Source organism: Myiozetetes cayanensis, unplaced genomic scaffold, assembly GCF_022539395.1.
Source record: "Myiozetetes cayanensis isolate MyiCay16 unplaced genomic scaffold, myiCay2020 scf31, whole genome shotgun sequence".
Classification (NCBI taxonomy): Eukaryota; Metazoa; Chordata; class Aves; order Passeriformes; family Tyrannidae; genus Myiozetetes; species Myiozetetes cayanensis.
This window is the reverse complement of record NW_026087533.1, coordinates 5,848,143-5,867,986: the sequence shown is the minus strand read 5'-3', so window position 1 is coordinate 5,867,986 and position 19,844 is coordinate 5,848,143. Positions and strand designations below refer to the sequence as shown.

Here is a 19,844-nt window from a genome sequence, read left to right as displayed (position 1 = left end):
AAGCTGTGCTTGGTCGTGGCACGAGCCAGGGCTCACACAGAAATTTGGACCCCCACAGCCCCCTGGAGAGGGTCTCCAGACACTGCCAGTGTGGCCAAGGGGATGGGACCTTCTGAGACCCCCATCCCTACTGTGCCCCGGCTCTGGCACTTGGCTCCCGCTCTGCTCCATCCGGCCCTCAGGGACAGTGCCACCGCTGCCCTCCAGGCAGGCCAGCATCCCACTGGGAGGAGGAGGAGGAGGAGGCGGGAAGAAGAAGGGAAGAAAAAAAATGAATCCCCACAAAAATGTCTTCATAACAGGAAACGTCTCATAAAATACCTGTGGTTTGGCATGTGTGATCCGACTGGTCAAACTATGCACCTGGCAGGGAACCCTGCTATTAATGCTGCGAGTCTGGTATTTCGGTGCAGTGGAGGCTGGTGGGAGGGACGGGACCAGGGGGCTCGGGTGCAGAAACCCTCCATGGGGGCCGAGGCAAGAAGGGGACACATCCCTTGGGTCCCCCTCACCTCCATGGGAGATTTCCCAGCCATCGTTAGGTGAGGGGACTGCAGTACCCCAGGGATGCTGTGAGCCAGGCTGAGCCTCGCCCCCAGGGCAGGAACCCAGCGTTCCTGCAGCTTTGTGCCAAGGTTTTCCACCCAGACCCAGGGCCAAGCCAGTGCCAACCTGGGGTTCTCTGTCTGGGTTTCCCAAGCCCACGGTGCCCCCCATTCCTCAGGGATGGTGATGGCCAGGGCTCTGCTGTGCTCACGAGGAGTTTTGACAGCTGGAGGTGAGGGGTTAAGCCCTGAGCTGTGACCTGTGGCACACACGCCCGGGGTCATTAATCCGCCTGAGCTGAGCCCTGACCCGGTGGCCGTGGGATCAAGTGGTGGCACCAACGCCGGTGTCAGCACTGCTGCCGGACCCCAGGCTCCTTGGCTCTGGGCAGAGTGACCCATGGGCAGTTTGCACCATGTGCTGTGTCACACCATGCCATGCCATGCCATGCCATGATAGGCCGTGCCGTGCCGAGCCGTGCCGTGCCCATCCCACTCCGTGCGGGGCCAGGCGCGGGCACTGCTCAGGGGCAGCAGGTCCCTGCAGATGGGGTGGGGTGTTTTTTCTTCGTCAAGGAAAATGTTTTCTTGTTCTCTGGGCCGCTGGCGGGCGAGGCTCCGGCTCCGGCTCCGGCTCCGGCGGCGCGTACAGCAGCCTTGGATGGGATCAGGTGTCATGCAGTTAAGGACGGGCCGGTGCCAAGTCTCCCCCGAGCTCCGACGCTGCTCAGCCGAGCTGCTCCCGATGCCTTTGGCTTTCGCAGCCCGGCCTGTGGAAACAGCGTGCTGCTCTCCCTCTCCATAGCTCACTTTTCGTTTTTGACTCGGTTTATTATTATTTTTAAAGCATGTGTAGCGCAAAGCAAATCATCGACCTCCCGCTGGAGCAGGGCCAGCCCCGTGTTGGGCTTGGAAATCCTCCCTGCTTTATTTTTTATTGTAAATGACCGGAGGATGGAGCGGCTCGATGGGACACGGCGGCGGCCAAGCCCGCCTGCTCCAGCCCACCCACACGCGCCGGCTGCTCCCAGTGCTTCCCCTTCCCTGCCTGGGAGAGCGTGAGGTGCTTCCCACTGCCCCCCAAGGCCTGGGACCACTTCTGCCACCCCTTCCAGAGGCGGTGACTGTGCCTTGTGGTCCCAGAGCACAGAATGGGGACTGGGATGAGTGCAGGGACAGGGACGGGCTTGGGATCAGGAACAGGGACAGGATGAGGTCACACCAGTGGGCCTGGGTGTGCAGTTGAGGTGCATCAAATTCCCCACCCTGGCTCATCCCTCCACAGGGCTGGCACAGCCCCAGCGTGGATGTGGGACCGGAGCTGGGGTGAGGGCCAGCCAGCACACGCCGTGCCCTGCAATGACCGCGCTTTGACTGCCGGGTTTAAACAAATTCCCTGCTGCGCCGACCTTCAGTCGCAATGGCAGATCCCCCTTGGACCGCATATATTGACTTAAAAAATAATTAGCCTTGAAGGGAGCAGGCGCAGGGCCGGCCAGGCCCTTCATTAATATTTCAGTAACAGGGGCCATAAATCAGGCACAGCTCAGCCAACAGCCCCAGCTGTGTCCACAGGGAAGCACGGCCGTGGTGCTCGCAGGAACATTGCTCAGTCCACGGACATGGGAGTGCTGACACGGACACTGCAAGGAGAGGGGGTCAGTGTGAGGGCCAGCAGCCCCCTTCCATGGGGAATGACCAGGAGCAAACCAGGAGTATGCCAGGAGCTCATCAGGTTGCCCAGCACAAGCCACAGGCAGTTCTGAAGCGATGGGGGCGGCATGGGCTGGTTGTTTTCCCGCGAGAACAAGGTGACATTTCTTGTCTCTTTTCTCATGTTTTAAGTGTGAGATTTTTTTTCCCTGTTCCCGGCACTTTCATGGCGTGCCAGGGGTTTTTAACACGTCTGCTTGCTGCCTGCCAGGGGGCCGGCACTCGCACCTCCAGTGCGGCAGCAGTGGCTCTGAAGCTGTGCCAGGGGTCTCGGTGCCGGTTCAGGGCCCTGCTCCCCCAGAAGGACAGGCAGATGACCCCAGGAGGACAGGCAGGTGACCCCCAGGCACAGCTGCCCCATCCACACCACGGACCAGCCGCTGTTCACGACCTGCCCGGCGAGAAGGGAGCGTGGCGCGGCTGCTCCGTGTGATTAATTATCAGTTCATAACACAGGAGATTTCAGGCATGAAAGAGCCTCTCCACAGGCACGTTGTGCACACTTTATCCGTCATATGAGACTCCAGATGTTTCCATTTTATTCTCATTAAATCACTGCCTGGAGAGTGCGGGTAACAGGAGGCCTCCTGCCCCAGTGCCGGGCACCACTGGGGGGGACAGCACAGCACCAGAGACCCCCCCTCCTTAAGGGATGGACACACGTGCCTGGGGGACTCAGGCCAGGCTCCCCCATTGTCCCACAGCCCCTTGGGAGTGCAGGAGCAGGTGGAATGACCCGGCTGGACCCATGGAGAACACACAGGAGAGTCCGTGTCTGGAGCCACCGGGTAACAGAGGGCATAGGGAACTTAATTTTGTATCCAGTGCACAGCAAAATGTGGCCAGATTCCCTTGTCCTCCCTCTCCCTTCCCTCTGGCTCTGTTTTCCCTCCATCCTGTGTCTCCTCACAGGACAGGAGAAGCAGCACTCAGTAGTGAGGGGCTGAGCCACCCCAAGGCGCTTTTCCCATGGCAGCATCCTGAAACCAGCCTGGCAGAGGGGAGGAGCAGGGGTGACTCCAGCTCAGGTGGGAGAGGAGAGAGCTGGGAAGGGAGGGAGGCAGAGATGGAGGCACAGGGGTCATACCAGGTAAGGAAAACAAGTAAATAGCTGATTCAGGGGTTTGTTCTCCTCTTTTATTTAACAGAAACTCTATTTTTACAGCTGCAATCCCTTAAAATGGGATTCTTTTTCCCTTAAACAAATCCTTGTAAAATACTGCTTCATAAAAGAAGCGTTCCTCTCCTCGACCCTGAAGATAGAAAAACAATAAGGGCGGCGAGGCCCCGGCCGTGCTGCCAGGGAGGCTGGGGGTGGCTGTCACGCGTGTCCCTGGCAGTGCCACCCGACCCACGGCCACGGCTCCGGGTGCTGCCGTGGCTCCAGCACCGCTCCGGGCCTGCGGCTGCAGCGGGATGGGCAGGGCTGAGCTCCTCTCCCGGCATCTGCCCCAGACACCTGCATCCTCACAGCTCCAGTGGCAGGGCCATCCCTGTCCCCTGCTGCCCTCAGCTACTCCGAGGGCATTTTCCAGGCAGGAGAGCAGCAGTCAAGGCTTCCTCATCCCTGGAGACTTCAACAACCTGCCAAGCCCTTGTGGCATCAGAAACAATCTTGTGCCAGGGCTCCCCGCTCCCTTGACTTAATTTGGTTTAATTTTGTTCTAATTTGGGGGGGGGGGTGTGTGTGTTGTTTTTTCTCTAGTTTGCAGCTTTTTTTTTTCACTGCTGCTTCAGCAAAAGCAATTCAGGAAATTCTGATGAAATCCCGGCACGCAGCAGCCCTTCCCCTGCTCCCCAGCGGGACAGGCCAGGAGCTTAATTCTCATTAATAACCACCACGGGTCAATTATTGCGAGAAGGAGGAAAATCAGCAAAAAGCTCTTTGGCATCACGTGTTGTTTAAGCTTCCGAAAATAAATGTTCTTTGCAAATCAATCTGTTTGCAGCTCTGCACGTGGAGCCAGCAGGGAAAGTTGCTGGAGGAAGAGAGTATTTATAGAGGGGGTTTATTTTAAATAAACAAGCACTTAGGGCTGAGGCTGCTGCTCCCGTGTCGATCCCTCGTCCTCCGCGCGAGCTCCTGGCGCTGCCCGCGAAGCGCCGCAGTTGAGCCACAAATGGGAGCCTCCAGCTCCAGCACTGGGGGTTTGGTCCTGCACCCATCTGGGAGACTCAGCACTCACCTGGCTGTCCCCAGGGCAGGCAGAGTTTGGTGGTGACAGCCTGAGCCTCCCACAGGAGCCACGGCCACAGTGGCCACAGAGGCAGAGGGCACAAGGGGGGCTGTGGGTGCCCACTCTCACTGTTGTTTTGTCCACAGGAGCCGTGGCAGCAGGAGCAGGAGCAGGAGCAGGAGCAGGAGCAGGAGCAGGAGCAGGAGCAGGAGCAGGATGCTGCTGGACGCTGTGGCACTGCTGGTGACGATGGTGATGGTGGTTGGCCCTCGATCGGCCGTGGGAGGTGGCGTGGGGGGCTACGCCCAGGTCAAGTACATGCAGCCCATGGTGAAGGGACCCCTGGGACCCCCGTTCCGTGAAGGCAAAGGGCAGTACCTGGGTAAGGGCCGCACTCTGTGGGGGAATGGGAGGACACGGGAGAGCTGCTGGCACAGTGGGAAGGGGCTGTGGCATCCCACAGCCATTGGATACTTGTCACCCCCTACCCTCAGGATTGGAGCCCCTGGCAGTCACCTGGCACAGCTGAAGGTCCAAAACATCTTTGGCAAAGCACAGGAGGCCGTTTGAGTCTCCTTAACCCATTGCAAAAGGACAGGATGGACACAGGGAGAGCCTCAGAGGCCCCCCCTTTGCTGGGGCTGGGGGGTCACCCGTGGGTCCCTTGGTCTGGGAGCTGGGACACACAGGGGACTCCCCAGCCTCTTGCTCCCACCCTGCTGCCCATCCCAGCTGTGAGGCACAGGAGCCCCAGCACTCCCCCCCTCTGCCTCTCACTGCTGTTAAACCTGAGCCGTCCCAGCAAGGCTTTTTCCACTCCTCCACCTATTCCGTTTCCCTGTCTGTGTTTTGCACCAGCTGGGAAAGGAAAGAGTGCCAAGGCCGGAGCAGAAACCCAGACTGGCGAGGGAAGAGCAGGAGAGAGACATTTCCTCCCTCAGAGAGCAGCAACCAGAAACGCCTCACATGTTAAATCGTTCCCCATGGAGTGACATGTGCACTCAGAGGGGCAGAGGCACTGGGGCCATCACTCCACAGAGCCAGGGTTCTGGGCCTCCAGCCTTCTGTCACCCCTGCCCACAGCTGCCCTCGGGACCTGTGCCCATCCCAGGCTGCTGGCAGCACCACAGGATGGGGCAATGCTGGGTTTGGGTGCCCAGAGCTGCCAGGTCAGTGCCTGATGCTCAGGAAGAGCCATCAGAGTCTGTCTGTGGGTTCTCACAAACCCTGATGCTCCCAGGAGCTGAAGTCCTGGCTCTGGGAGGAAAACTGGAGAAGACTGAGCTGCCAGTGGCTGATTTACTGTGGGGCTGAATGGCTTATCAGGAGTTCAGCTCAGCACATGTGTCAGAAAACACACAGCAAAATCTGGAGCCGAAGCGTGCTCTGAGCCCCCCCCTCCCTGCCCCCTTCCCAGCTGTTGTAAAGCTGCTCCCTGAATCCCAGCCAGAGCCAAAACCTTCCAGCGTAGCACAGGAACACTTCAGCTGCTGGTGGGACTGGATTCAAATCTCTCCCTGCTGTTTCCCCTTCTCTTTTCTCCTTCTTCCTACGCACGGGAGCAGCCTGTGCTGCCTCAGAGCAGCACCGCTTGTGCTGGGGAGAGCAGCAAGTGCCAGGCTGGGGCAAGGTGTGGTTTGGGCAAGCTCTGCCAGGTTAGAGCAGGCACAGCAGGGACACTGAAGCAGGGCAGAGCACAGGAGTCCCATGGGCATTACTGTCCTAAACCCCTGGGAAAGAGAGGACAGGTGGGGGACAGGGGGACGCAGCAGGGACAGCTGCAGCCTGAGCCACTGGCTGCGGGGCTGCACGGAGGCAGCTGGGGAAGCCGGTGCCTCCTGGATCCCACCGAGCTCCCATCTCTGCTTAACCTCTAATTTGGCAAGGAAAATCCCTGCTGGCCTTCTGCCCTGCTCGGGGAGCTCAGCTGACTGCCGCGACGGCACAGGGCTGTTCCGTGCCCCCGCGGGTTACCCTGGCCCGGCGGGGAGCTGGGGGGGCCCCCTGGCTGCCCCAGGCCTGAGATCTCCAGCTGGGGAGGAACAGGGGGGGTCCCTCCTGCCTCCAGGTGCCATCTAGCGAGGGACAGGTGTCCTCAGGGTGCCAGACACCTTTTCTGACCCAAAAGCGGCTGCCCCAGGAGCATGGAGACAGCTCAGGGCAGGAGGTGCTGCTAAGTGCTAAAATGCTCCGAATATTGAAGCAGAGATTTGCACATTGGGGTTTATTTTTGGCATAATTGAAACCATGTCTATGGCCCTGCTGCCAGGTAAACCCACTGCTGGGTGCTGTGCTGGGACACCCACTGCCAGGGCAGAGGATGAGATCGGTGCTAAAACACCGATCCCACACAATGTCCCTGTGAAACTCTCTCACGAGACAGGGTTTGGCAGCAGCTCTGGAACGAGCTCGGCCGGGCTCCGCCACGGAGCAGCCAACCTCTCCTTCCTGCAGTGTCATCCGGCTGTGCTGGCCAGGCCTGCTGCTGGCTGGGAACCACTTCCCATCCCACTGGATTATTCCTCTGGTGGCCGGTCCGCGCTGCTGGGTCCCTCCTCCAGGCGTGAGGGGTCCTTACTGGGATGAGCACAGCTCTGGAGGGGCTGCAGCACCCACCTGGCCGTGTCCGTGCTCCTCAGGAGGTGGAACACTCCATGGTGCCCAGGTGGGAGCTCGCAGGGGCCATTCCTGCCCCGTGCTCTTCCCGCTGCCCCAGCTGGCTCTGCGTTAACATTCACGGCAGCTCGGGGGAACACAGAACCCCACGCTGCTGCTGTGAAGCGCAGAGCTCCGAGACGTGTCTGTGGTAAGACATGGGCTTTTGAAATCGGACACCAGCGTGGCTGCAGTGTCCCAGTTTCTCTCCGCTAACGGCCCCGGTTTGGTTTTCCCGTCTGCTTTTTTGGCCGCCTGCGAGCTGGCAGCTCCTGCCTGGCGTTTCTCTCCACTGCCTTGTGTGAGAGAGTGTGTGTGTGCTTTTTCCTTCCTTCGTGGGCTCAGCTGTAGATCCTTGTTCTGATTCCATGCAAAATGACCTAGAAAACTAATTCTTTTCAAACCGTTGCACGAAGAAAAAAAAAATAAAGAAAAAGTAGGGGGAGAAAACACATTGAAATAATTTTCTGGAGAAAATTTTTTCCAGGACTCAAACCCCAGAAACAGTGCAGCACAGTTCCCTCGCCCTCTTTCCCACACGGTTTTCCGGGGTGAGGAGCAGGAGTTTGCAGAAATCCAGTGGCAATGTCATGACAGACAAGTATTTCCTTCATCAAGGGAGCCAAGTGACCGCGGCTACAGCTGGGGCTGTGGGCCAGGCTTTGATTTATAGATAAGCTCTGAAAATGTTTCCATTACCCAAAGGAAAACACGCCGGCACCAGGCTGGGAAGGGCCAGAGCTAATTGCTGTGCTTAGGGCAGCAAAGCCACCTCCGATGCTCTGGGAGCAGTGCCTGCTGCTGCCACAGTTATTCTTTTCACGTGTCTCAAATCTCCCCTAAGCTTTTCCCATTGACTGAGGAAATCTCCGTGCTGGCAGACCCCAGCTTTATGGGTGTCCCTGCTCCCAGGGCCACGCTTGGCTCACTGAGGGGGCCAGGCTGGTAGACCCTGGGGACCTCACTGCCTCCTCCTCAACACCATGCCCAGGCACACAGCCTCATATCCTGCTCCCATCCCAGTCAGGATCCATTCCCATCCCACATGGGATCTCTTCCCAACTGGAATGATCTACCTCAGGCAGATTTGGTTACAATTCACCCAAGATGTCAAGGCCTTTTCCTCTGCCTTTTGCCTTTCTTGTCATCGTCCTGTGTAGGTGTGAATGTCAAGTGTTTCCTTCATTTCAAACTTCCCAAAAAAAGAGTTGGTCTGATTTATTCTTTTTCACCCATTCCCGGGGTCATGTGGGAGGTGACACCCTGCCCGGGCCAGCCTCGAGGAGTTATTTATGCTCACGTCTGCGCTTTCCATGCCGAGCTGCGGTGGGCATATCATCTGCCTCTCGTCGCCTTTGGAGACTCTCAGCCCATTAGTTTCTTTCTTATATCCGTTTGCAAAAGACCTCAATAAATTCTTGAAATGTCAAGTGGTTGCGGCCTATTCCCAGCTGGGCTGACTCATTTGGACAGAGCTGAGGCTGCATTTCCCTCCTAGCTCTTGGCTTCTCCTCCATCCTCAGTGCTTTTTTCCCTTTTGTTTTTTTCTCTGCCTTGCTGGACTAGGGAGCTGTGCCAGCGAGCACCGTGGGCATGGCCTAACCCACACATTCATCGCCTCCTCAGGCTTTCGAGTACATGTCCAAGAGTTTTCTTTCTAATCCAGAAGGATTAAAGGTCTCCCGAGGCCCTGGACACGCGGGATGGGGTGGAGGGATTATCCTCGGTCTTGGCTCGCTCTGTCGCCATCCTCTCAGCTGAGTCCAGGCAGGAGTGGCTGAATCCCACGGTGCTTTTGAGGCCTCTGGGAAGTGAGACAGTGGGAGATTTGAATCCAGCTCCCAAAGACACCCCGCAGTAACTCATCACAAAACAGTGTTGCCAGAGCCCACGGCAAGCGCTGGTTGTGCTGACACCTTCCATGGTGTCACCTGACATCATGTAAGGCTGGGATTAGCCTAGGTCTTGCCTCAGGACAGGCCTGCTGTTGTGAGCCACTGTGGCCATGTTTAAATGGAAGAGTGCTCCTGCAAGCCCAGCCCAGGCAGTGCAGAGGCCCCAGCTCCAGCATCCCAAGGACAACCCACAGTGGCACAGTCCTTGTCCACCACTGGCCCCAGTGACTCTCTGTGCCTCTTCTCTCCACAGACATGCCACCGCTGCTGCCCATGGACCTCAAAGGGGAGCCAGGACCGCCAGGGAAGCCTGGCCCACGTGGACCCCCTGGGCCCCCCGGTTACCCAGGAAAACCAGGCACAGGGAAGCCAGGAATGCACGGCCAGCCTGGCCCCGCTGGGCCTCCCGGCTTCTCAGGCATTGGGAAACCCGGCATCCCAGGACTCCCCGGAAAGGCGGGTATGAAAGGGATGCCTGGAGCCAAGGGTGAGCCTGGCATGCGAGGGGAGCAAGGGCCAAGAGGACTTCCCGGCCCCCCAGGGCTGCCCGGGCCAGCTGGACTCTCTGTCAATGGGAAGCCGGGTCCCCAGGGTGGGCCCGGTCTGCCCGGCTTTCGGGGTGAGCCTGGCCCGAAAGGGGAGCCAGGGCCCCGTGGAGAGCGAGGGATGAAGGGTGAAAACGGTGTGGGGAAGCCAGGGTTACCAGGGCCCCGGGGGAATGGGGGCCCTCCTGGCCCCGCAGGGCCCCCCGGGCCTGTCGGCATTGGGAAGCCCGGCCTTGATGGGTTGCCAGGAGCACCAGGGGACAAGGGTGACATGGGCCCCCCGGGCGGGCCTGGTGTCACCGGGGAGCCCGGCCCTGTGGGGCCACGAGGCCCCCCTGGGATTGACGGGATCGGGGTCCCGGGCGCTGCGGGGGTGCCAGGGATACAGGGCCCCATGGGACCGAAGGGAGAGCCCGGGATCCGCGGCCTCCCAGGTCTGCCAGGTCCAACGGGTTATGGGAAGCCGGGTTTGCCCGGCCTGAAAGGAGACCGTGGGCAGCCAGGGGCACAGGGAGCCATCGGCGACAAGGGGGAACCTGGCGTTGATGGGGAGCCGGGCGAGCCGGGCCCTGCTGGCATCATCGGCCCACCGGGCCCGCCAGGTTCCATGGGGCTGCCGGGCAAGCACGGGCTGCCCGGATCCAAGGGGGACGTGGGGCCGAGCGGGCCCCCAGGAATGCCGGGGATGCGTGGCGACCAGGGCCCAAATGGCTTTGCCGGGAAGCCAGGGGTGCCGGGAGAAAGGGGCCTGCCCGGGTCAGTGGGACCCCCCGGCCCGACAGGCCCCAAAGGAGAACCAGGGTTCATCGGTCTCCCGGGGGTGCCCGGATTAACGGGTGGCCCCGGGCCCAAAGGGGATGGTGGGATCCCAGGACAGCCAGGGCTGAGGGGCCCCTCAGGCATCCCAGGATTGCAAGGGCCCGCGGGTCCCATGGGGCCTCAAGGGTTACCAGGGCTGAAAGGGGAGCCCGGGCTCCCCGGTGTTCCTGGCGAGGGGAAGACTGGCGAGCCCGGAATGGCCGGACCCATTGGGCCGCCCGGAATGCCGGGAACGCCGGGGCTGAACGGGCCACCAGGCCCACCGGGGCCGCCTGGGCCACCGGGAGCGCCGGGGGTGCTGGACGAGACGGGCATCGCGGGGCTGCACCTGCCGGACGGCGGCGTGGAGGGCGCCGTGCTGGGCAACGGCAAGCCGGGCAAGCCGCAGTACGGCCGGGGGGAGCTCGCCGCCCGCATCGCGCCCGCCTTCACCGCCATCCTCACCTCCCCCTTCCCCGCCTCCGGCATGCCCGTCAAGTTTGACCGGACCTTGTACAATGGGCACAACGGCTACAACCCGGTCACCGGGATCTTCACCTGCCCCGTATCCGGAATCTACTACTTCGCCTACCACGTGCACGTCAAAGGGACCAACGTCTGGGTGGCCCTGTACAAGAACAACGTGCCGGCCACCTACACCTACGACGAGTACAAAAAGGGGTACCTGGACCAGGCCTCGGGCAGTGCCGTGCTTGAACTCAAGGAGAACGACCAGGTGTGGGTACAAATGCCCTCGGACCAGGCCAACGGGCTGTACTCCACGGAATACATCCACTCCTCCTTCTCCGGGTTCCTGCTCTGCCCCACATAACGGCTGTTGGGCACGTTTCCTTTTCACCCACTTTAGCCATAAACTCTCTTTTTTTTTTTTTTTTTTTGATAAAAAAGTGTTTTAAAATTAATACAAAAAAGAAAAGTCACTGGGAAGAACGCGCAAACCGCTGCTGTGGGACCTTGCTTCGCGCTGTTTGATCCAAGAGTCACAAGGGTAATTGGGAAGGAGATGTCTACCCATCTATCTTTCTTTTTTTGGGGGAGGGAGAAGGGAGGCAGGGGAGCAACTTCCTCAGCAAAGCATATTTGGAATAAATTTTACCCCAGTGACTGGACATCAAACACAGAAACGCGCTTGGGATGGCAAGGATCTGGCTCTGTGATCCAGAGAGGGTCGGCTGGAAGACCAGACCCTTCTGGTCTGTATCAAGTGCCCTCGTTTCCCATTTGGAATGCTGAATAAATAAATCCAGCTGTGTCACAGCTGGTGTGTTTGGTAACCTATGCAGGGTCCCAGCACTTACCCAAACCCGTACAGCAGCAGGGATCCACGCTGGATTGAGAAATTTCCTTCCCAACCATCAGATGCCCGAGTTCCAGGCTTGCTGACGCCTGTTTTTCCAGACTGTGCTTTGGGGCAGTCTCTCCGATTCACTCCGGATTCAGTGTGGTTGGATTTATAATCCTAAAAAAGTGGAACACTTTGCATAAGCACCTTCTAAGAAGTAAATATTATTTTGAACCCTCCCCCCATCACCTTTAGGAATTAAAACATCCAGGCACTGGTACCTGGGAGGATGGCACGACCTGTTCCAAAGGCAGTGAGGGAAGCTGGGACCCCTGGGATGAACAACGATCCGCTCTCTCCATTCACCTGCTGGGCAGTCCAAGGGCTGGTCCTGTCCCGTCTGTCTCTGCAGCCCAAAGACTTGCTTGGCCTCAGGAGCATCTCTGCCCACACAAGGATGGCACTGCGAGCCCGGCTCACGGTACTGCCAGCTGTAGTGACACAAGGAAGTGCCACTGACGGACAGCTTGCTTTTCCTGTTTGTTTTGGGATGTGGGAACTTTTGCATTGGTGTCCCCCCTTGCTCTGGGGATCTCAGAATTAAGAAAAAATGGGTTCTAATTGCCCATGCAGTGATTTCACCACGGTGCTATGATCCACTTCACAATGTTACTTACGAGTGTAGTGCAATATGTACCTGTGACAGGGCACCAAACACGGACCTGTGACAGGGCACCAACCCTGGTGCCACTCTGAGACTTAGGTTAAAAAAATCAGCATCTCTCTATTGTTACCACTTTGTCTCCCTAATACTGAAGCGTTACCGACCTGAGCATGAGCTGCAGGGCCAGGTGGCACCGCAATGCCCACCTGGCTGCTCTGTCCCTTGGCACAGGGAACAAGGGAATCCGTGGCTCTGCAGGTTTCTCACAGTAGAACAGTCACTGCCACTCACAGGCCAGGGATTCTGCTCATCCCGGGCCAGGAACACGCTGCTGAAGTCAATCCATGTGCATCCCACTGCATGTCCCTCTGCAAAGGCACATCCTTGAGAAACACCAACAATTTGGTCACCAGCTGAGCATCTCTGACCTTTGCATTTTCCTACAGCCTGTTCGATGGCCAAAGGAACACAGCAAGACCGGGACTGAATTTGTTCTCCAGACGAACTCTTCAAGATATTTAAACAACTTTTCTTTTCCTATTTTTGTTTTGTTTGTTTGTTTTTCTCCTCAAGCCTGTCCTGTCTTTCTGCCTCTTGCCATCCAGGGCTTCCTTTTAAAAACACACCTATTCCTGAAATTTAAAAAACACAAGAAGGAAATTGGCAGTTGGACAGGCAGTGCTCCAGCCACTGCCTGGTGGGGCTGTGTCCCCTCCTGGGATTTTCTCTCCTTAAAGTTGCAAGTTTCATGCAAAGATGAAACTTCTCAAGCTGAAAGATGTCTGATCCCACTGGACATTTTTAACTCCTGAGGGTGGGATGGGCTCAGGACCATTGGGGTTGTGACTGTAACAGGTTCTTTCCCAGCAGGAACAGGAGCATTTCCCAGCAGGAACAGGACCCGTACACAGAGAGTCCCTAAAACTAAAAGTGGAAGCTCAGATGTTTTTTCCAAGCCCAGGTTTGGGAGCGGAGGGTGCTGGCAGGGGATCTATCTCCTTCCCTGTGGAGAACTCAGCTGGTCTGGCCCCACACAACTGTGCAGGGCCAGGAGCTGCCACACCTGGTGGGAGCCTCACCCTGCTCCTCAAAGCGACTTATTTATACTGTGCCTACCCTACATCCCACCTCTTGTTGTTCTGTTCTGTCTCACTCCAAACTTCTCGTTCGAGCTGGCAAAAAGCAACGACCAAACTCCTCACTGTAACCACCCCCAGATTAACTCCTTCGTGCTGTAGATATTGTTTTGCAATTCCACTTTCCCTTCACGTGCAGAGCAAACCCATAATCACTCCTCGCAGCTATTTAACCTCTTACATTTACACACTAGTGGAAAGCAAAGATATTACACGCACATAGTTAGGCTAAAAAAACGATGCACAGGATGAGGGAGGCTGTTCACTCTCCAGAAGGATTTCCTTCTGGAATACTGAGTACATATTCGCCAGCAGAAAGGATTATTTTCTGTCGTGTGTGTGAGCGCATGGGATTTTGGTTTCAATCACAAGAATAAAAAAAAGGTTGGGTTGGATGAAGTGTCTATTTTTAATGCTGAAAACTGCATTACAATGTGCATTTTTATATACAAATTCTTACTATTTTTTTTAAATTTGCCTCTAGTATCTTCATTTCTAACCTAGTATATAGAGGTTTTTAGTTTTGTAAATACTTATTACATGCACTGTCCTAGTAAAAGTTGGTTTAAAATGCACTCTTTGTGACCCGAAACTGGCCTGCTCTTCACAACTAAAACTGCAGTACTTGATTGTATTGACAAAACATCAATAAAACTTATTGTATAAAGGTGGGCTCAGCTGTGCTTTGTCCTGGGACTTGCTCAGCCTCGCACAGTTCTCTTACACTCTCCTTCCTCAAATCTCACTCGTTCCCAGCACATTCCCCTGTTGATATCCTTATGCAAGAAGTTACTTCTTGTGATTAAGGAAAAGATTCCTGTCTCCAGAAGTTCAGTTATAAAAAAGGATGAAACCCAGACCCTTCCAGCCTGGCAGTTATTAATTTGAGGAATGGCAGGTAAAGCATTGGGGATTCCCTTCCCTTCTGTATGGGGGTTTTTCCCATGATTTTTTATTCTACAGCCAACCTCCATCCCGAATGATTCAGAAACACCTGTAGCAAAGCACCTTCTGAGGCTCAGAGTACAAAAAATAAAGAGAAGAAAACGTGTTTTCCCACCTGGCAAAGGTGTTCCTTGTAATGGGTGAAACGCTCCCAGGGAAGCCTGGCTGACATATGCAGGCACCTTCTAAAGTCACTCCAAGGAACAAGCCATCCTCGTGCTGCCAGTCCCAGGGCTCCCAGCACATTCCCTGCTCTCTGCTGGATCCCACACGCTGCATTCCAGCACCTGAACTCCTCTGCAGCCTGAGAAGGAAAGCACCTCTCCAGGGACCCTCCCTGCAATGCCCCACGTCGACTCATCCTGTTACCAAGAGCCACTCCTGGTACTCCTGGCATTAGGGAAACACAACTTCATGACTTGAATCAAAACACAAGAGCAGTGGCTAATTAACAAAGATAACTGAGGGATTTTATTTCTCTCCAAGGAAGCCAGAGCTAAAGGTTTCAGTACATGTTTAAATTTTGGCCTAAAATGAGCTCTAGTCTTTAAACAGGAGCTCTTTGCTCTCCGTGAGCTCCAAACATTTAAAATTATAAAGCTGCTTTAAAAGAAAAATATCTTCTTTTAAATAATTCCATGAATCTGGTCGCCTCTCTGGCAGAATAATGTGGAAAACCTGGCATTTTACAGCTCAGATCTGCAGCACAATACAGAAATACACAACAGACCAAAATTCCACATGTTCCCAGGACAAGAATCCACTTATACAAGGAAAACCCATTAAAGCATCACACAAAAGACTGGCACTTGAAGGAAGCAGGCTACAGGGAAAACTGGAAGGACCTGTGGCAGCCAGATTCCCACATGTGCATGCAGCCTGACACAGCCACCACGTGCCAACACCACCGGGGAGCACAACGGGCGCTTCCCGGTGTCACAAGAAATACTGGAGAAATAACAAGAGTCACACTGTCACATTCAAATTTATAAACGCTTCCACATGATGACTTTTTTGTTTTCAATTATTAAAAAAGCTTCCAGCCCTTTTCTAGACGTGCCATTCCCAAGCTGTTTCTCCCTTTTTGACCAGCTCCACCAGGAAAAGGTTTTGAATGTGAAATTCTGGAATACAGCTGGCTTAGAACATTCCTGGCCACCAGCACCAGCTGCTTCTAAACACTGATAAATTCTCCCCCAATTAACTCACCTTCCTCTCTAATTTTGGGTAATTCTTACCCAGCAGAGAGGACTAGAATTGTGAGAAGTAACTCCTGCACCTTGCTCAAGTCACTTTTATCACTGAACACAGGAGAACCAGGAATTCCTTGTAACACCAGGTTTCACAACTGTCTCCACCCTCATATTTGGTCTCCCTGGGAGCTGCACTCCCATGATCCTGGTGGGTCCCTTCCAACTCAGAGTAGTGTGATGCTGTGATTTGAACAGAAATCTCACTTGGTGCTCTGGGGATACACAGGACACTAAAAATGTGGGATGCACGAATGAGGAGCAGAGGAGCAGCCAGCGTGGCTGCAGCAGTGTGACAGCAGCTGGGCAAGGGAACACAAAGTGCAGCAGGTGACGGTGCCTGCTGGATCCCAGGGGCAAAGGACACAGGAGGAGCAGCAATCAGGGACACCCTCTCCCAGCAGGGATTGTCTGCAGGCACCAAAGGTCTCTCAGAGTGACTCCAGTGATGCAAAGAAATCCCTTCTTTCTCTGGCACTTCTCATTCTGCCTTTGGGGAAACAAATCTCCCTGGGAGGTCTGTGCTCTGGCATCCTCACTCAGCACAGGGGACAACCCAGGCCACCAGGCCTCTGGTGACTCCTGTGACATCCCTTGGCTGGCCAGCTGAGAGTGACCTGCTGCTGTGCGAGGGGTGTGGATGGGCCACCAACCACAACACAGGCCACGGACACAGGAGCAGAGGAAAACAGGGAAAAAGTCTGCAGATTTAGACACCCGCCAGTAACTGCAATGACAAATGGCACAACGGTGGACAAAGCAAGCAATCCCACGGAAAACAAGATGCTCCTGTACGCTCAGAAGAGCTGCACCCACTGTCCAAGGTGCCACGTGCAGCCACTTCCCAGCTGATCCATGGCTGCAGGGGATGTCCCCTCCTTTCCAAGGCAGCTCGTGCTCCCAGCTGACAGCAGCAGGCACCTTTCCCAGCTGAGGCTCGCTGGTGTCACCGATGGCGCGGATCCACCGCTGGATCTGACCACAAAGCCAGAGGTGACCACCCCTTTGCCTTCAGGAAACCCCTGGAGCTCCCCTGGAGCTCAGAGCCGCTGGCAGTAGAGTTCATACAAGCTCTTGGCCATCCTCTGGGTCTCCTGGAAAGCCTCACAGCTCTGCTCCCAGCTCGGGGGCACCTGCTCCTCGCCATAGTAGGCGCCGGCGATGGCCCCCGCCATGGTGGCGATGGTGTCCGTGTCCCCCCCCAGGGAGATGCAGTAGATGATGGTTCTCTGCAGGGCGTTGTAGTGCTCGGGAATGTCGGGATCAGTGTCCATGCAGCGCAGGAAGGAGTAAATGGCAGTGGGGACGGAGCGCAGAGCAGCGATGCCATTGCCTGGAACACACCCGGCCATCACCCTCAGGGCTTCCTTCCCTCTTCCCTTCCAACTGCAGCTTCCTGCTGCCACTGACTTTCCATACCAGTATCATGGGTTTTATCAGGAAAAGGTGCAAAGGTTTGTGCCTCAGAAATCCCCCCAGTTTCCCAGGATCACTCACATCCCAGAGAGCAACTCCCAGTTACACCAGTGTAGTCTGGCCATACACATCTACCTGTCCCCATTCAACATGACAACCCACTGGTCATTAAGAGATCTTCAAATATTAAGATGTATAATGCAAGACAAGTTTTCCTTAGCAAGACACAACACAGGGAATCAGTGGGTAGAGACTAGAATTCCTGACAGGTGAGCACAGGCAGCTTTTCCAGCACATTCTGTGCCCAACAGGCAGCACAAAGAGAAATCTGGGGGAAGACACAGCTACCAGTCTTGCTGAGTTAGTCCTGCTTCCAGCTCTTCCCTAATGCTAATAGTAAGAAAGGTACTCACCTAACTCAAACAACACATCTGCTTTGGGAACGCTGCTGAGCTCCAAAAACTCCTTGATTTTCTTTAGACGCCTGGAAAACGGTAAATCCTCAAACCCCAGCCTGCAAGCAGAGAGGGAAGGGGGGAGAACATGAGGAGCCAGAACAGGCCACCACAGCAGAGCTGGTGCTTCCTCACGGCTACTCACGCCCGGGCGTCGCTGAGGGACTTGTCATCTGCCTCCACGTGCTCCATGTGGCTGATGAGCTGCTCCAGGAAGGTCTCCCTGCTGAGCCCTCCCTGCAGCGCCAGGTGCACGGCCAGGGCCTGCAGGATGGCCCCGTTGTAGCCCAGGGAGTTGGCGTGGGTCAGCTCCGCGCTCAGCTTCGCAAACTGCCGAGGGAAGCCCGGCGTCAGCACAGCCATCCGGGGGCTGCCCCGGCTCCAGGGACACCCCGGGAGCCCAGAACAGTCCGGTACCTTCTTGACATCCTGGGTGTCAGCGTAGACGAGGGGGATGCCGGCCACCCTCATGGCCCCGCCGTTCCCGTAGGAGCCCTTCCCGTTGAACTGGGCCCTGGCGGGCTCGAACACATCGCTGCACTTGGGGCTCAGCAGCTTCTTGAAGACGTTGACCACGGCCATCCCATAACCCCTGTTGGGCTCCTTCTTGTACTCCTCTGCAAACCTGGCGTGGGCAGGGCAGGGCAAACACACGGGGGGGTTGGTCTGTTACTGGTGTTTGTGACTGGGTGAAGCCTCTTGCTAAACTGAATTAATAACACACGTGTGAATCAGTGACAGTCAGGGGGTCACTTCTGCCAGGAAACAATTCCTGAAAACCAGTGTGAAAGGAGGAAAGGGTGTATAAACATCACCTTCCACAAGCCACTTGTTTCCCTCTCAGCTTTGCCTCGAAATAGAAGCAAACTGGAAACATTTCCGTGGGTCACAACCACAAAGAAAGTCTTTTGTTCAAGTTCAGAGGGAGAGTTTTCTAAACAAAGAAACGCTCTCCCTTAAGTGGAACCAAATGCTCCCAGGGATGGGGATTCCAGAGGGAAATGGATCATAAACAAAGCCAAGCTGAGCTCACTCCCATTCCCTCACTAAATTAAGGGCAGTACGAACATAAATAGCAACAAATAAACATGAAATTAAGTGTTTCTGAACTCTCCAGGCATTCTGCTCCCCAAAAGTGAACACACACAGGGCTGACATGTCCAGGCAGACTCTGACCCCACACTGCAGCCGATGCTGCTGCAGGTCCAGGGCAGGGCTAAGCACACACCAAATTACAGGATCAATCATCACTTCCCTGATTTTCTCCCCTCCACAAATTACCAGCGACTCCACAGCCAGCCACAGTGATGGTTTCACCTTCAGGAGCTCCGTCCTCACCTCTTGGCCATGTCAACCTCGTCGAACTCCCCCTTGGCCAGCAGGGACTGCACCACCGACCTGCTCATGGCCGTGTCGTCCGTGTAGGGCAGCGACTCTGCGACAGGAGGGACAGGGTGACACCCCCAGCCAGGGACAAACCGCTCCTGCCCTCTGCCAGCACCCCCCTGACCCCCAAGGCCTGACTGGCACAGGGTGCCCAGAGAAGCTGTGGCTGCCCCATCCCTGGAAGTGTCCAAGGCCAGGTTGGACGGGGCTTGGAGCAACCTGGGCTGGTGGAAGGTGTCCCTGCCCACGGCAGGGGGTGGAATGAGATGTTTTTAAGGTCCTTTCCAACCAAAACCACTCTTGGCACAGCCAGGTAGCTGCACCCACAGCTAAAACCAGACAGAATGTACTTCATGGTTAACAGGATCCAGGAGAGGGTGATCGATATCCAGAAGCACATGAGAGTCAGGTCAGCACAGAAACAGAGCACCCCAGACTGGGGGGATTCTATGGAGAGAGGAGGGGGACACCCCCCCCTAAACCCCAATCCTGGGGGTGCTGAGGGGACACCCCCCCCTAAACCCCAATGCTGGGGGTGCTGAGGGGACACCCCCCCCAAAACCCAATGCTGGGGGTGCCGAGGAGGGAGGGGACACACGCACCCCAAAACCCGATCCCGGGGGGGGAGGAGGGGTATCGGGGTCCAACCCGAATCCCCGGGGATGCGTGAAGGGGCGGGACAAGGCCGACCTTCCCTCACCCACCTCCTCGCGCGCTCCCCGCCGCCTCTCCCCCTTCCTCCTCGGGCGGCGCCGGTTCCAGCCCTCCGAGGAAACTCAGCAGCTCCGGCAGCTTCACGACGCTCCTGCCTTCGAAAACGGCTCCCAGGCAATCCCCCAACAACGCCCCGGCTAAACAGCCCCGGAAACGAGCGGGGCCGGGCCGGGGACGAGGCGGGAGCCGCCCGGGGCCTGAGGCCGGACCGGCGGCCGCCATCTTGTCCCGAGCTGCGTCTTCCTCC

The 19,844-nt window shown here is 56.5% G+C and overlaps 2 protein-coding genes across 2 annotated transcripts; one reads left to right on the top strand and one right to left on the bottom strand.

Moving 5' to 3' along the window:
- Window positions 1-2,243: 2,243 nt before the first annotated feature.
- On the top strand, window positions 2,244-14,098 carry COL8A2 (collagen type VIII alpha 2 chain). Its single transcript, XM_050326449.1, has 3 exons — window positions 2,244-2,356; window positions 4,582-4,817; window positions 9,239-14,098. The coding sequence occupies exons 1-3, from the start codon at window positions 2,316-2,318 to the stop codon at window positions 11,158-11,160; spliced, it is 2,199 nt and encodes a 732-aa protein (XP_050182406.1). The 5' UTR covers window positions 2,244-2,315; the 3' UTR covers window positions 11,161-14,098.
- A 723-nt stretch (window positions 14,099-14,821) lies between these two features.
- On the bottom strand, window positions 14,822-19,819 carry ADPRS (ADP-ribosylserine hydrolase). The gene is made up of 6 exons (XM_050326452.1): window positions 19,588-19,819; window positions 18,836-18,932; window positions 17,915-18,122; window positions 17,643-17,827; window positions 17,456-17,556; window positions 14,822-16,959 (listed from the first exon to the last, which is right to left on the bottom strand). The coding sequence occupies exons 1-6, from the start codon at window positions 19,817-19,819 to the stop codon at window positions 16,667-16,669; spliced, it is 1,116 nt and encodes a 371-aa protein (XP_050182409.1). The 3' UTR covers window positions 14,822-16,666.
- Window positions 19,820-19,844: the final 25 nt, after the last annotated feature.

What these genes read in the sequence shown, in the direction of transcription:
- COL8A2 (XM_050326449.1), top strand. Translation starts at nt 2,316, where the DNA reads ATGGGGGCGGCATGGGCTGGTTGTTTTCCCGCGAGAACAAG. An exon ending in TGTTTTCCCGCGAGAACAAG is followed by an intron (nt 2,357 to 4,581) that starts GTGACATTTCTT and finishes TTTTGTCCACAG; the next exon opens with GAGCCGTGGCAGCAGGAGCA. An exon ending in AGGCAAAGGGCAGTACCTGG is followed by an intron (nt 4,818 to 9,238) that starts GTAAGGGCCGCA and finishes TTCTCTCCACAG; the next exon opens with ACATGCCACCGCTGCTGCCC.
- ADPRS (XM_050326452.1), bottom strand. Translation starts at nt 19,819, where the DNA reads ATGGCGGCCGCCGGTCCGGCCTCAGGCCCCGGGCGGCTCCCGCCTCGT. An exon ending in GAGGTTGACATGGCCAAGAG is followed by an intron (nt 18,123 to 18,835) that starts GTGAGGACGGAG and finishes TGCCCACGCCAG; the next exon opens with GTTTGCAGAGGAGTACAAGA. An exon ending in TCCCTCAGCGACGCCCGGGC is followed by an intron (nt 17,557 to 17,642) that starts GTGAGTAGCCGT and finishes CTCTGCTTGCAG; the next exon opens with GCTGGGGTTTGAGGATTTAC.